General features: G+C 65.1%; 1 protein-coding gene across 1 annotated transcript in view; it reads left to right on the top strand.

The window, feature by feature from the left end:
* Window positions 1-1,377: 1,377 nt before the first annotated feature.
* The window catches only part of KCNN3 (potassium calcium-activated channel subfamily N member 3), a 113,153-nt gene continuing 100,363 nt past the window's right edge, over window positions 1,378-14,167 (top strand). The window contains exon 1 of the mRNA XM_006923558.3: window positions 1,378-2,580. Coding sequence (XP_006923620.1) covers window positions 1,693-2,580 — 888 coding nt within the window. The 5' untranslated portion in view covers window positions 1,378-1,692. The remainder of the gene's footprint in view (window positions 2,581-14,167) is intronic.

The raw sequence follows: 14,167 nt of genomic DNA on the forward strand, positions 1-14,167 counted from the left end.
TGTGAGCACGTCCGTGTGTGGGCCAGGGTGTGTGCACCTGTGTGCATGCACCTGTGTGTGTGTACGTACACGTAGCTCTCTCCCTCGCTCCCCTTCCTATCCAGGAAGCAGCTGGACAGAGGCCAAGGAATAGTGGGGAAGCAGGAGCCAGGCAAGGGGGGTGCCTCCCTCTTAAAACCCGGGCGTGCCAGGGGACTCCTATAATGCTGCCTTCCTCCCTGCTCCCTAAGTCTGCTGCAGTTAGCAATGGAAATTAATTCAGCTCTGGTCCATCTCTTTGGAACCCCCTCTGCAAACAGCGGGAGCCTAGTAAATTCTTGATGATGGCTCTGAACCCGGGGAGCCAGCAGCTGTTCCCAGCTCTGATTCTCAGAGCCCCACGGGGCAGATCAGGTGGGCAGTGACCTCGGGGGTCTTCGGTCTTCCTGCCAGACCCTCTGGTGACTCCGTGCCCAGCTGGATTCCGGGGCCCGCACACATCCTGCTTTGGGGGGGGCGGTCCCTCCGCGACAGCCTGCCTCTGGCTCTTGCCCAGCCGGCACTGGAGCAAGCACTTTGCACTGAGCATCCCAGTGGAAAGGCATCCGGGAGGCGGCAGAGGAGCTGTGGGGTCACGCGGCCCTGGGTTCGAATCCTTAATTACAAGCTGGGTGATACCTGCAAGTTACTAATCTGTGGCTCAGCGATCTTTTTTCTCAGCTGTAGAACGATGACATCATTTTCATGGGGTTGATGTGAGCGTTAGGAATCACAGGCGCCTGCACACACGTCGCGCCCCGGGGGTGCAGTAGGTGAGCGTACCCACCTGGAGGCAGGGCCGGGGGGTGCCCTCTGCCTCTGTGACCTTGAGGTTGTCACTCAACCCCTCTGAGCGTGGGTTTGTCAAATGGGAACACAGCGCCCACCTCCTCGGGTGGTCGGAGGCTGGAACTGGGGAACGCGTGTGAAAGCCTGTGGCGGACCCCGGCCATTCATAACCGTCCTCCCCGCTTCCCGCTCCCGCACCGGGGCGCCCGGCTCCCCTCCTTCCGCAGCCCCCCCCCCGCACCTCCTCCCTCCGCCCGCGTGCGCGGACACCCCTTAGCTCGTGGGCCCCCGGGTTTTACCTGTCGGAGGGAAGAGGGCAGCCTCACGGCTCCGGGCTGGGAGCGCAAACTACAGTTCCCAGCCCTCCCTGCGCGGCCGGGGCCCCGGGGTGCGGTGGGGGGGCTGGGAGCTGCCGGCGGCCGGCCCCCCCGGGGGCGGAGCCTGCGTGGGGGCGGAGCCCGGGGGCGGTGGGAGAGTTAAGCCGAGCCAATGAGGCCCGAGGCTAAGCAGGGGGCCGGGCTTGCAATATAAGTGGCAGGAGCGAGCGAGCCAAGCTGTAGAGCCAGCGAGGAGCGGAGCGGAGCCCGGCCCCGCGCGCCGCCGGGGGCCACCTCCCGGGACGGAGTTCTGTCTCCCCTCTTCTTCTTCCTCTGTCTCCAAGCTCCCCTCCTGCCGTCGCTCCCTGCCCAGGGCCACGCATGCTTGACCGGCGGCGTCTGGACCCCGGGCAGCCCCAGAGAGCCGACGCGAGCCACGGAGAGAGGGCTGGAGCCGAGACGCGCCGGCTGGGAGCGCGGATGCCTGGCTCTCTTTGAGGACGTCTGTGGAGCGAGGGTGGCTTTGGGGTGGGGGGTTGTGCTGCACGGACTCCAGCCAGGCCCCAAGATGGACACTTCTGGGCACTTCCATGACTCGGGGGTGGGGGACCTGGATGAGGACCCCAAGTGCCCCTGTCCACCCTCCGGAGATGAGCAGCCGCCGCCGCCGCCGCCGCCGCCGCCAGCGCCAGCGCCACCAGCAGCCCCCCAGCAGCCCCCGGGACCCCTGTTGCAGCCTCAGCCTCAGCGGCAGCCTCAGCCGCCGCCGCACCCCCTGTCGCCGCTCGGCCAGCCCCAGAGCCAGCCCGTGCACCCCGGCCTGCTGCACTGCTCCCCCAGCGCTCTCAGGGCCCCCCCGCTGGCCAACTCCACCGCCATCCTCCACCCTTCCTCCAGGCCAGGCAGCCAGCTCAACCTCAATGACCACTTGCTTGGCCACTCTCCAAGCTCCACAGCCACAAGTGGGCCTGCTGGTGGCGGCCGGCACCGGCAGGCCAGCCCCCTGGCACACCGGCGGGACAGCAACCCCTTCACCGAGATCGCTATGAGCTCCTGCAAGTACAGTGGGGGCGTGATGAAGCCCCTGAGCCGCCTCAGCACCTCCCGCAGGAACCTCATCGAGGCCGAGCCGGAGGGCCAGCCCCTGCAGCTCTTCAGCCCCGGCAATCCCCCCGAGATCGTCATCTCCTCCCGGGAGGACAGCCATGCCCACCCGACCCTGCTCCATCACCCCAACGCCACCCACAACCACCAGCACGCCGGCACCGCCCCCAGCAGCACCACCTTCCCCAAAGCCAACAAGCGGAAAACCCAAAACATCGGCTATAAGCTGGGACACAGGAGGGCCCTGTTCGAAAAGAGAAAGCGGCTGAGCGACTATGCTCTCATTTTTGGGATGTTTGGAATCGTTGTTATGGTGATAGAGACCGAGCTCTCCTGGGGTTTGTACTCAAAGGTAGGGCTGCGGCTTCTCTTCGTACCTCGAACAAAAGGGATATGTAGGTAGCGGCGGGGTGGGGAGGGAGCGAGAGCCTGGGGGGGAGGCGGTCGTGGGGAGCGGCGGCGGCTCACTGATCCCGAGCGCTAACTTCCCCTGGTTTCCGTCCCTCACCCCGGGGTGGGGGGGACGCATTCCTCGCTCTCGCGCCGGGGCTGATCCGCAGGCTCCGCGCTGGGAGGAGGACAGAGCCCCTTCTGAAGAAGCCTTTCTCCTCCCGGCTCACTCGTCCTAGAGCAAACCCAGCACTTGACGCGCCAGTTAATCACACGCCGCCTCGGCGTGCTCGCCAGCGCCCGCGACTCCCCTGCTCGCCCCCCGCCCCGCCCCCCGCCACTCCATCTTCCCGAGGATGAAAACGAAGTGCATGTCTGGGTGGGGGGCGGGGATTCCACGCCAGCCCCTTCTCTCTCCGTCTGTCCCCTCTCTTCCCAAGTTCCTGCTTCCCTCCTCGTCCCTGGGAGACTAAGGGCGAAGTCGGCGAGGCCCCGGCACCCGCGTCTCCCGGGGGCGTAGGGTGAGGGCGCAGGTGGAGGGGACGAGCGTCCTTTGCCTCGGGAGGGAGGACTCAGAATAAAGCTGCTGCCGCCTCGTAAACATCCCCTGATAAAAATGGCTACAGGTGTTTCCCGGGCGGAGCAGCTGGGCACCGCCTTGGCACCAGCGGGGGGTGGGGGGGCGTCTCTCCTTCCCATGGGATGACAGGGCTTCCCCGGCGTCCCCTCCCACTCCGTCCAGTCTGCTCCAGCCTCGTCCAGTCCGAGGCAGAGGAGGGGGTTCCCACCAGAGGGGGCTTGGGACTCGCAGCCTCCGGGGCGGTGGGGGTGGAGGAAGGTGCGCGTCTGTCCCGCTCTGCCTGGGGGGGTCCTGGAACGAGTGGGTTTTTTCCCATCTGCCCTTCACCCCCAGTTTGTTGGGGTGCGTGTGAGCACGCGCGTGCGTGCCTGCTTGTTGCTTGCATTTCTCACTTATTTGTCGTTTGGGGCAGGGGGTGGCTGGCCGGCCCTGGGAGCTGGGAGGGTTCAGCTGTTGGAGGTTTCAAATAGAGCTTGCTGCAGGCTGGGCACAGCTGCTGCGAGACTGTCACATTCCTCGCTGAGACCCGGCCGCTGAGACGGGGAGGTGCCGATCGGGTTCCCCCAGCCCTAGCCTCGGCTCTCCCGGCGCTGGCCGTCTGGAGACGCTGGGCAGACCTGTCAGAGACCTCCTAGCCAGAGCGCGACTCCCCGGTGGAGGGTCCCCCAGGAACCTGGCCGCTCAGAGGGGCCGCCCAGCCGAGCGGCTCCTGGGCGCTTGGGGATCTGAGCCCTCGCGAGCCGCGCGAGCGGGTTTCCCCGGAATCACAGCTCACTTAGTCATCCCCGTAGTGAGCCTGAGTCTGCAGGTCCTTCTGCTCGCTGCCTGCGGCTCGGAACCGCCTCTCGGAACCGCCTCTCCCGCCCGGCACGCAGCGGAAGGGGGCCGTCCCCCCTCAGCGAGCCTGGCAGCGCCCTGAGCACAGCCCCGGCTCCCTCCCGGCACCAACTAGGGACCCGCAACCCTCGGTGGGGGAAACTGATGAAGGCCCGAGTGCTGGGGGAGGGGGCACGGGTGAGACAGCACCCCATCCTCCAGCGACCGCCCTGCTCAGGCTCGTCCTAGGGACGGCTCCTGGTGTGGGCTCGGTCTGTGCCTGGAGTCTTCTGCGGTGGGAGGGTGCTGCTGGCCGGGGAGGGGCTGGGGGCAGGTGCCACCTGATGCGGTGGAGTTCGAGGGGACGTTCAGGGGGTCAGGCTTCCCCAGAGTCAGAGAGCGGACTGGGCGAGGGCCTGGGCGCCGATCCGAGGGGCCGGCTTCCCCTGCGCCTAGGTGGCCGAGCCCCTGGCCTCGGGCAGCCTGCAGTGGGCAGGCCCTGGGCAGGCCCTCCTCGCCTCAGCTGCCAGCGGCCACTTCCTGTGTGCCCGGGGCTTGGCCCCGCTGTGAGTGGCAGGGCGCACTTTGCCCCGCTCACGCGGCCCTCCGTCTCCCCCTCCGCCACCGAGTCACCGTGAAGCGAGCATCCTCTGGCGTCCCCCGTGTCAGGCCCCGTGGACGCAGGAGGGCGAGGCCGCTGCCGCTCTCCTCTGGAGGCGGATAGGATTGTTTCCCAGACCCAGGCCCGGTGGAGTCCTGGCTCTGCCAAGGAGGCGCTCGGAACGGCGCCTGCCCCAGAAACGGGGCCTGTGGATGAGGCAGCTGAGAGCAGAGGGGAGGGCTTCGCCCCTGCTCTCCAGCTCTGGCTCCAGAACCGGCTGGGGCCCTCGCGGGGTGGGGGTGGGGGACTGGGACTTGTCAGTGGAGGGAGGGGCGTCTCCGCCCTCGAACCCCTCTCTCCAGCCCGTCTCCCATCTGTCATCTGTCGTGGGGACGTGAGCATCTCTGGCCTGGCCTTGTAGAGAAGACGGATCCACTGTGACAGGAAGTTTGGGTTAGAATGGAGAGTCACCAGCAGGGAGAACCCAGAGCTCTTGGAAGACCCGGGTGGCGTGGGTGACCATCTCCTTTGGGTGCCTGGCTTTGCTGACCCATCCAGAAGGATGGATAGGGTGACCTCGAACACCTTGGCCAGGTTGTGTATGCTGCCCTGAGGGTGGCAGTTCCCTGGGGAGAGGGACACACTTTTTCCTCCGGTGATTGAAGCCCAGCCCCCATGCTGCCTGAGGCTCCCTGCTCCCCGGGCTGTGGCCTTCCTGTTTGCCTGTCTTTGGCTGATGTTGTTACTCGGGGAGGAACTCACCAGGCAGGCCTGGCTCTGTTGAGAGGAAGGTGGCAAGTCCCTGAGCGTCTTCAAAGTAAATGTAAAAGGGGACCAGGGTGAGGATGTAGGAAATTGGGGCACAGCGGTCCTGGCCTCCTTCAGGGAAGGAAGATGGGGCTTAGATTACGGGGAGACGTCCGTCCTTACGCCCAGGTGCCAGCGGTGGCCCTGTCCGGCTCCCGGGCATCCTGGGCTGCCCCGAAGCCCGAAGCCGAATGAGGGGTCCAGGCTTTGTCCCGTTTCGTCGTTCGCAGGTGGATTTACACTGAGAGCTTAGGTGCTGTGCTGAGGGTGCCATCGTGAGACCTCAGTGGCGTGTCTCCACCGCGAGCGCCAGGAGGGGGTGGGGCGGTGGGGATGGGGGTGTCCTCGGCGTCGTTTACGTTCTCCCTGAGCTGGTCGGAGGTGCGTCCACTCCACTGCCTTCCAGGGCCCGCCCACCCTGTCCTCCCAGGCTGCGGACCCCTCCACGCCGCCAGTGGCTGAGCCACGGCCAACGTCCAGCTGGCCAGTCCTGGGTGGGCCTTGCTTGTCAGGGGCCGCAGGCCGTGAAGTCATCTGAGGGAGGCTGGGGGACGCCAGCGAGGCAGGACTCCAGCCCATCTGAGTTCTGCCTTGGGCAGAGCTGGCCCTCTGCACGCCTGTGCCCGCTCCCGCCCGCCGCCCACTTCCTGCCCCCTGCCCGGCCTCCTGCTGAGGCCACCCAGGCCATGGGCAGAGGAGCCGGGTGGGGGTCGAATGCAGCTGTCCTGCCCACCCTGTGTGTGGCCTCCTGTCTATCCCTGTGACTCTCCTGTCCTTGGACCCCTTTATGGGAGCTGCACAGAAAAGGGCCGGCCTCCGCACACCCAGGGGACTCAGTCCCCTGACCGTTTGATTGCCAGACAGTGAGTCCGCCCCAGCCTCCGGCCAGAGTGGTGGGCTAGGGTCCCAGACCCCAGCTCCTCTGATGCCTGCCCTCCGGGAGGTCCGGCGCCAGGGGTCGGGGTGGGGATGGCCTGACCTCCCGCTGGACTCGGGAGCCGCTTCGGGGTTGGCGGGTGGCTGTGGGGATGTCCCGATGTTTGGGATCGAGGCCTCAGGTCACCGGCGTCTGTGGTGTCAGGCGTGTGGGGAAGGTGGGAAAAGGCCAGGCCCCTCCTGTGGACCGTCCTGTGGGGTGCCCTGCAGGACAGGACAGCGTTGCGGGGGCAGGAGCCCGTGAAGGCTCCAGGGGCTCCCAGGCACGCGGTTTGTCCTCATGGGTCACGCCGAGGGGCTTGGCCCGGAGGGGGCGAGTGTGGCTCTGGGCGGGAGCAGGCTGGGCCCTCTTCCCGCCCAACTTTATTTATAACCTTTGTGGCCTGTGTGCCATGAGTCGACCGTTTGTCACCCACGGAGGGGACAGCTAACTTTCGTGTAGGCTTCTCCTTTGCGTGTCATCGCACTGTTTATAACGGTCCCGGGGAAAGGCTTCGCGCGACGCCCGGACCTCCCTTCCCAGAGGCAGCGTCGCCCCGCCCGGGGCTGGCGTCACCGCCGGGCGCGTATCTGCCGTGCAGGCCGGTCGGGCAGCTGGCCTGGGCCTCGTCGTCCCTCGCTGCGCCCTCGGGGAGGGGCTCGTGAGGCCGCGGTGGCCTCTGCTCCCGATGGTTCAAGGTACAGGGAGCAGCGGGGCACGGGGTCCGAGCAGCCTCACCGAGCAGGGAGGCCCGGTCCCGCGTGGAGGTGCCACATCGGTGCCGAGAGCCTCGGTTTTGCCGCCGTGAGGCACGTTTGGAGGAGCAGATGAGCGAGCGAGAGAGAAGGGCTCGTGTTCGCTGGCGAAGGCACTGCGGTCCGCCAGGCTCGCTGCTCTTCCCTCTTTCAAAACCCCAAAGGGAGAGCGAGAAAGAGGAGAAAGCCTCCGATTGCCTTTTAAATGAGACCAGGCTGCTCTGGGGAGCTGGGGGTGTCCCTGAGGAGGCCGTGGGTTTCAGGCGCCCCTCCCCCACCCTGTCCCTTCACCCCCAGGAGCTCCTCCAGGATCTGGGGGAGGGCGAGGGCCGGGGGCCCGCGAGGGTAAGGCAGGGACCGAGTGAGCAGGCCCAGGCCCGCACTAGCCTCACACCTGAGTTTTGGAAGCAGGTGGCGGGCAAGGCCCCCTGCATAGATGGGGCGCCAAGCGGACCGTGCTAGTGGGCGGCAGCCCTGGGACAAGAACCCAGGCCACTGACCCCCAAGTTCAGGCCTCTTCCATCACCTGCCGCTGGACAAATCACGTATGGCTCTTCAAAGATGCAGAGCAAGGTTTGGGGCCCTGAGCCCACGATGGGAACGCTGGGGCAGGGGCCTCGCGGAGAGGTGGGGTTCACGGGCCGGGCAGAGGCCAGTGCGGGTACCCAGAGACGACAGTGTCCTGGGGGCGGCCTGGGTCCAGGCTGAGGTTGTGGACAGGCCCACGGTCAGCGCTCAGGCCGTCTCCCTCCCTGGCGGGCTGGCACAGCTGGGGGGCGGGTGTGGGTGAGAGCCACCCTACAGGGCAAGGGCCTGGACTGCAGGACCCCGCTGCCCCCAGCACTGCCCCCCCACCCCCCGAGCCTGCAGGCCCCAGACTGGAAGCCTTTGCTCACGGCCCTGGGGCCTCTGGCCTCCCTCGGCCTCTCCTCCCGCACTGGCCTCGGGCTACTTGTGGAGCGAGCCTCACCGGCCCAGCATTTACACCCCTGAGGTGCTTCCCTGCTGCTGTCTCTGGGCCCCCACGGTGGCCTGGGGGCCCGTGCGAGCCGGTGTCGCAGAGGAGGCCGGGCGGCCTCTGCCACGTGTCGTCTCAGGAGAGACGGTTCTGGGGCTCGAGCTCAGGCCTCAGGGCAGGGCCAGTCTCCCTGCCCCAACCCCCAGGGCCTCTGCTGGGATTTGGGTAAGGGAACGTCCAAGGGCTTCTCAATCCCTGGTTCTAGAACGTTCTTCCTCCTCGAGTCCCACTTTCCCACTTGTCTGGCATGAGGCTTTGTTCAGCCCTGTCCCCGGCAGCTAGCGGGGCAGCAAAGCCTGTCCCTGCCTCGGGAGAGCCGTGAGGGGGGCTGCCAGCTCTCGCTCCCTCGTCGAGTCCGTTCCCGCCCTGGGGGGTCTGTTTCTCGGAGCTCCCTTCGCACTGCAAAGCCTCCTGCCGCCGCCAAACGTGCATATGTCACGCTCCATCGCAGAGACAGTGAACTCCTGTCCCGGGGCCTGGGCCATCCACCCGGGCTGGGCTGCGGTTTCGGGGAGCAGTGCGGAAGGGGTCTGCAATTTGGGACGTCGGGGAGGCTTCCTGTGGGAGGCGGGGTGGCTGCTGAAGGATTAGACAGGCCAGGATGGGAGGGTCACGGGCAGAGAACCTTTCCGAGTGTGGGGACGCTGGGAGCCAGGACAGGGGACAGGGTGGGTAGAGTGGAGCTGAGCGTGGGGCAGGGTGGGACGTAAGAGGGGCCTGGCTAAGTGGGGGGGGGGCTGCTCTCATCCTGGGAGGTTCCAAGCCGGGTATATATAGGCTGATGCAGCATTCAGTCGCTGTCTGTCATTGCCAGGGGCTCAGCGCCCTGCAGGCTGGGAGGCCTGACGCTCTGCTTCTCTCCGAGGTGGGCTCAGCGGGCACAGCCGGCCTGGCTGGTGGCTGAGGGCTCGGGCTCCGGCTTGGTGGCGTGCCAGCCGGTGTCCTCGGGGATTTCACTGAATTTGAAGCCTGCTTCGCAGATGTTCAGAGGGAATGACCACCCCTGCCGGTGGCAAGACACCCAGCACGGAGCCGGGCACATGTGGCCTTGATGTCCGCCAGCTGGTGCCTTTATGAAACCTGTGCTTAGATGCTCCAGCGACGCCCCGAGGACCACAGAGGGCAACGAGTGCACAGGCCGCCCCTCCACACAGGTGTGAGCCGGTGTCGCAGAGGAGGCCTGTGGCCGAGGCGAGCACGTGTGCAGTGCGCCCCCTTCCTCGTAAAGTCGAGTGGCCTCAGCCAGTCACGTTTCTGGATGGGTGTCCGTGGGTGACTCAGCACAAGGGCGAGGAGGCGGCGTGTGCCCTGGAAGGCGGGGCTGCAGGGGGTGCCTGGCCTGGGCTTCTGGAGCCTTCTCGCCTCATGGGACCCACTTATTCTCCACTCAGAGTCACTCAGCGGTCTGTGGCCTGGCCACAGCTCGCCGGGCGTGGACAGGTGGAGGGAGAACAGAAATAAGCCGTGAAGCCAGGCCAGAGGTGTGAGGCCTGGAGGACGGTCAGGGGACACATGATGACGAGGCAAAGAGGCTGAGGGTGGGGGACGGCGGGGGACGGCGGGGGACGGCGGGAGAGGGCCACCAGGAGGTGATCAGGGAGGAGGAGAAATGCTGGGACTTTGCCATGTCTTCCGGACACGTTTTTCCTCTAAGACCCGCGAAAGGGCGCCTCGAATCCGGAGGGCTGTGGGGGCTGTGGGCATGCGGGGTCGGGGGTCAGGGCTGGCCTCGCGTGGAGGCCATTTTTTTTCCCATAAGGCCTGGTCGCAAGGTAACCAGAGTTGTGTTCTGAGCAGGGCTGTGGCGGCACTAAATGAACAACATGCAAATGATGTGTGAAATAATATGCAAATTGGCATCTGTTATTTTTGAGTCAGCTTGTCAGGCATATTTCTTAAAGGACAGGCGTGGCACTCAGTGTCAGATGAACGGGAAAGCCACCTTGAAGGGCACTGCCACAGGGGCTGGACGGGCTGCGCTGGCCCCCGAGGGCCCGCGGGCACTGGGCACCGAGCTGTTGTCTGGCGTTTAGCTGGAGGCGGGTGATCTGCTGGCGAGAGAGACTGCCCGGGGGTCCAGTCCTGGCCCAGCCTCTTGATGCCGGGGGACCTTAGGGTCAGTGTCCCGAACTCGTGGAGCCCCAGGTCCCCTGTTTGTCAGTGGCGGTGGCTGGCACGCCCCAGGCCACCGGCCTCGTGCCTACGCTGAGCCTCGCCGCCCTCATTAGGCTCCCCTGCCGGGCTTGGCCCAGCCTTTCTTCCTTTTAAGAAGATTTCCGATTTTAACAAATTGGGGCTTAGCCATTTTCTCTCTTTTCTGGCTTCCATGGGGTAGGCTGCTGGCTCGCTCAGCTGGTCCCCGAATAGCTCCCATGTGGGAGTGCCCAGAGCCACCGACAGGTGAGCCCATGGCTCTGGTTGGGCTCCCACCTTTGCAGGGGTTCAGAGCTGGATGGCGTCGGTGGGATGACCCGGGGGGCCTCCCCTGGGGTCAGCTGGGGGCCCATCTGGCCTGGCGTGGCATCATAGCTCCCGGAGTGGCCCACTAGGTGTGCCGGCCCAGACGGGCAGGGCCCTACCTACACCGCCCACCGTATGAGGAAGGTAGGGCAGAGCCTCGCTCCCCTTCAGAGGGCCCCGAGGCCCAGAGAAGTGACGTGACTGGCGTGGGTGCAGCTGGAATGTGGGAATTCGGGGCTTCGGTCTCACCGAACAGCCGCTGAGTGGCAGGCCCCGTTCTAGGTGCCGGGAGGGCAAAGGTCTGTGGCTCTGGGGACCCCTCCCCGGTCAGCGTCGGGGGCCTCGCCTCGACAGAGCTGTTGCTCTCTGCTTACTCACCTCGAAGCGGCTCACGCTCTCCCCAGACCGGGCTGCAGTCCGGCCGTGCGCTGTGGGGCCGTGTGGCCTTGAGCAGCGGCCTTTGCTCAGGGGCAGGTGGAGCATTTGTCGCGGCCCCTGTGGCCCCCGCGGCCCAGGCTTCTGCTCTGTGCTGGCCTGTGGCGGGCTTTGCCATTGTGGTTTCTTCCCTGAGCTCAGTGGCCATGGGATCACACAGGGTCCCCATAACTGGGCCCGTGACACCTGCCCCTCCTGGCCCAGGCTGGCCCTGGCTCTGCCAGACGCTTTCCCTCGCTCCTGGTCCCGGTACTGGGCCCGGTGGGGGGACGTTTGGGCAAAGACGCCAGACGGAGTCCACACTGTGCGCAGTGATGGGCAGACCCCTCGGGAGCGAAATGGGGTTGACTCGAGCCGAGGACCAGCGGGCGGAAGTCAAGTCACGAGCGCGGATGGGGTCGCGTCTAACGCTTCTGTCCCCGCTGCCAGCAGACGTGCCCCTCTCGTGAGATGGAAGCTTCTTTCCCTTTCCATGAACGTGACCCCAAGGCAGCACCGAATCTTATTCAGGACACGGACGCTTGTTGGGGCGCGCTGTGAGCTTTCGCACATCTCGCCCCCTTGAGCGGCTTCGATGCTTCGATCCTGTTGTCTTGGGGGTTAATCGTAGCCTCTTGGGGGCAGCTGTGGGGACTAATGGGTCACCACTGTGCCTGAAAACCAGCGTGGTTCGGGGCCCAGGTCGCGGCCCGGTGGACAGTGTGGTGACCGGGGGAGCCTGGCCGGGTGGGGGTGTGGTTTCTGGGGCTCTGTCTTAGCCCTGGAAATGGGAAAATGAGGGGAGGGTGACGGGCTGGAACCCCGGTGTGAACGGGGAGAGGGAGCAGTGCCCCACGCCGAGGGGTGCTCTGCTGTTTGGAGGTGCCTCTCGGCGGCCAGAGGTTTTATCTTCTTGTGCCAGGAGTGGCGGCCGCGGGGGCCTTGTAGCCGAGGGGACTTTCTCCTGCTCAGCAGACCGCTGAGAACCAGCCCTTCTGGCCGGCTGCCCCGCCCGCAGCCTCCGCCCGGCAGGCCAGCCCTGGCACGGAGCCTGTGGCTCCCGGCCCCCGCCTCGCCAGGACTTAATTACTGTAATGTCAGGAGCTGGCTCGGGCCTCTGGTCGAGGTAGAGCAGGTCCGTCTCCTCGCTGGTAGAGAACAGATCGACGGGTTGGAAAGGAAGCGTGTGTTCCCCCGAAGCGCCCAGGGTCGTGGGGCTGCCGGCCGTCCTTCCTGGGGGGTGGGGAGAGCAGAACGAGGGCAGCGGGGGACAATTCGAGGACCCCGGTAGTTGCCTTTGCCTCCCCTGGGATGACTCAGCTAAACTGCCCCTGTCCCCCAGGGATCCTGGTGACAGGTCCGCCTGCCACCCAATAGCAGCCACGTATCAGGCACTTACTACGTGGCCGCACTGCCCAGAGAGGCGTCCAGCCCAGCAGGAAGCCTAGGCGGGAAGTGGACCCGCTTCATCCACTGCGAAGATGGTCACTGGACGCCGATGCCAGGCCAGCACTGCTCTCGGCACCACGGATGCAGCAGAAAAATCCCACAAAGGACAAAAGTCCCTGACCCCCAGGAACTTAACATTTTAGTCGGTAAAACTGACCATAAACTGTGTACACAAATTATGTGACATTAGGTGATAAATCCTACCCTGAAGAGCAAAGCCAGGATGCGGGGCAGGGGGCTTGGAGGGAGGGCAGCGATTTTAAGTAAGTGCCCAGGGAAGGCCTCACTAAGGTGACGTGAGGAAAGAGCCTTAGGTGGCGAGGGAGGGGGCCCCCGGGGACAGGAAATAGCAAGGCGAAGGCACTGGGTGGGGACAAATTCACATTGTCCGGGAATCTAATAAAGAAAGGAAGAAGAAAATTGGGGAATTAGTGTTACTATTTTTACGTAACCCAATATAGTAAAAATGTTACCATTTCAACGTGTAATCAAAAAAATTGCAACAGTGTACATTCTGGGCGTCGCGCTAGGCTCTGAAGTCCGTGTGTAGCTTACAGCACCTCTCAGCCGGACACTGCATCTTCGTGGGGAAAACCTGGTCTGTATTTACAGTTCATCAGCTTTATAGTGAAGAAGCAGCTCACACACCCACATGTCCGTTTTCAAGGTAAATTAATGGAAGTGAAATATGTTTGAAAAGCTCGCTGCCCTAGCCACGTCGCCAGGCTTGGCGGACGCGTGGCTGGTGTGTGCTGTGTGGACACTGAGCGGGCCCCGGGGGCTGACTCAGCGAGCAGTGGGGAGCTGGGGGGCCCGGGGGCGTGCGGCCAGAATGCAGACAGACTCTCGGGGCTCCGTCGCCCGTTGTGAGGAATTCGGCTTTTGCCCGGGGTGAGACGGGGCCCGGAGGGGGGAAGAGACGAGGTCTGACGTGCATTTTAATGGCATCGCTGGGGCTGCAGGGTTGGGAACGGATGAGGGCGAGGGAGCCCGGTTAAGTGAGAGGCTGTGGTGGCCCTTGGGGAGGGGTCACGGGCTGTGGCCTTGGGGGGGTGCAGTGAGAAGGCGGGGTCCTGGGAGCGTTTGGAGGGGAGCGTTCCCGATGCGTCGGGTGTGGGAGAGGTGGACAGAGAAGGGGGGAGCAAGGAGACGGCCACGACTTTTGGCCCAGGCCAAGGCCAGGTCGGAGTTTCTGTCCGTGGGGATAGAGAAGACTTTTGGGGAGAAGGTGGGAGTTTGGGGTTGGACTCGCTAGGTGTGAGGTACGTCGCTGTCAGTATAATGCGGACGGCATGTGCCCCAGAGGTCACGGGAGGGCAGGGGCCTGGGCACGGAAAGCTTCTGCCTGGCTGGCTCCTGTCTCTTTCCTGGGGACAGTTCAAAGCCTGTTGAAAGTTGTTAGGATCTTTGAGTCAATGCCCATGTCAAGGTCAACTATCCCAGCTCCGGGCTGACCTCCGAGCAGTCTGATGACCAGAAAGTTTACGTGGTCCAAGTCCCCCACCTGGCCAGGAAGCCTGAAGCGATACCAAACTCTGGAAACAAGCGTTACGAATTTTCAAGCCCGTCAACCCGGCAGGGGTGTGGGGGAGGGGTGGCCGCTGCAGCTCGAGGCCTCACCAAAGAGAGGCCAGGCCGCTGGAGACCCAGGGGCCCAGCTCAGCAGCCCAGGGCTGTGGGGGACCACGCACGCAGGCGCCACCGCACCTGCTTCCTTTCCGGCTGGAGGACGG

The sequence above is a fragment of the Pteropus alecto genome, unplaced genomic scaffold (assembly GCF_000325575.1).
Source record: "Pteropus alecto unplaced genomic scaffold, ASM32557v1 scaffold49, whole genome shotgun sequence".
Lineage (NCBI taxonomy): Eukaryota > Metazoa > Chordata > Mammalia > Chiroptera > Pteropodidae > Pteropus > Pteropus alecto.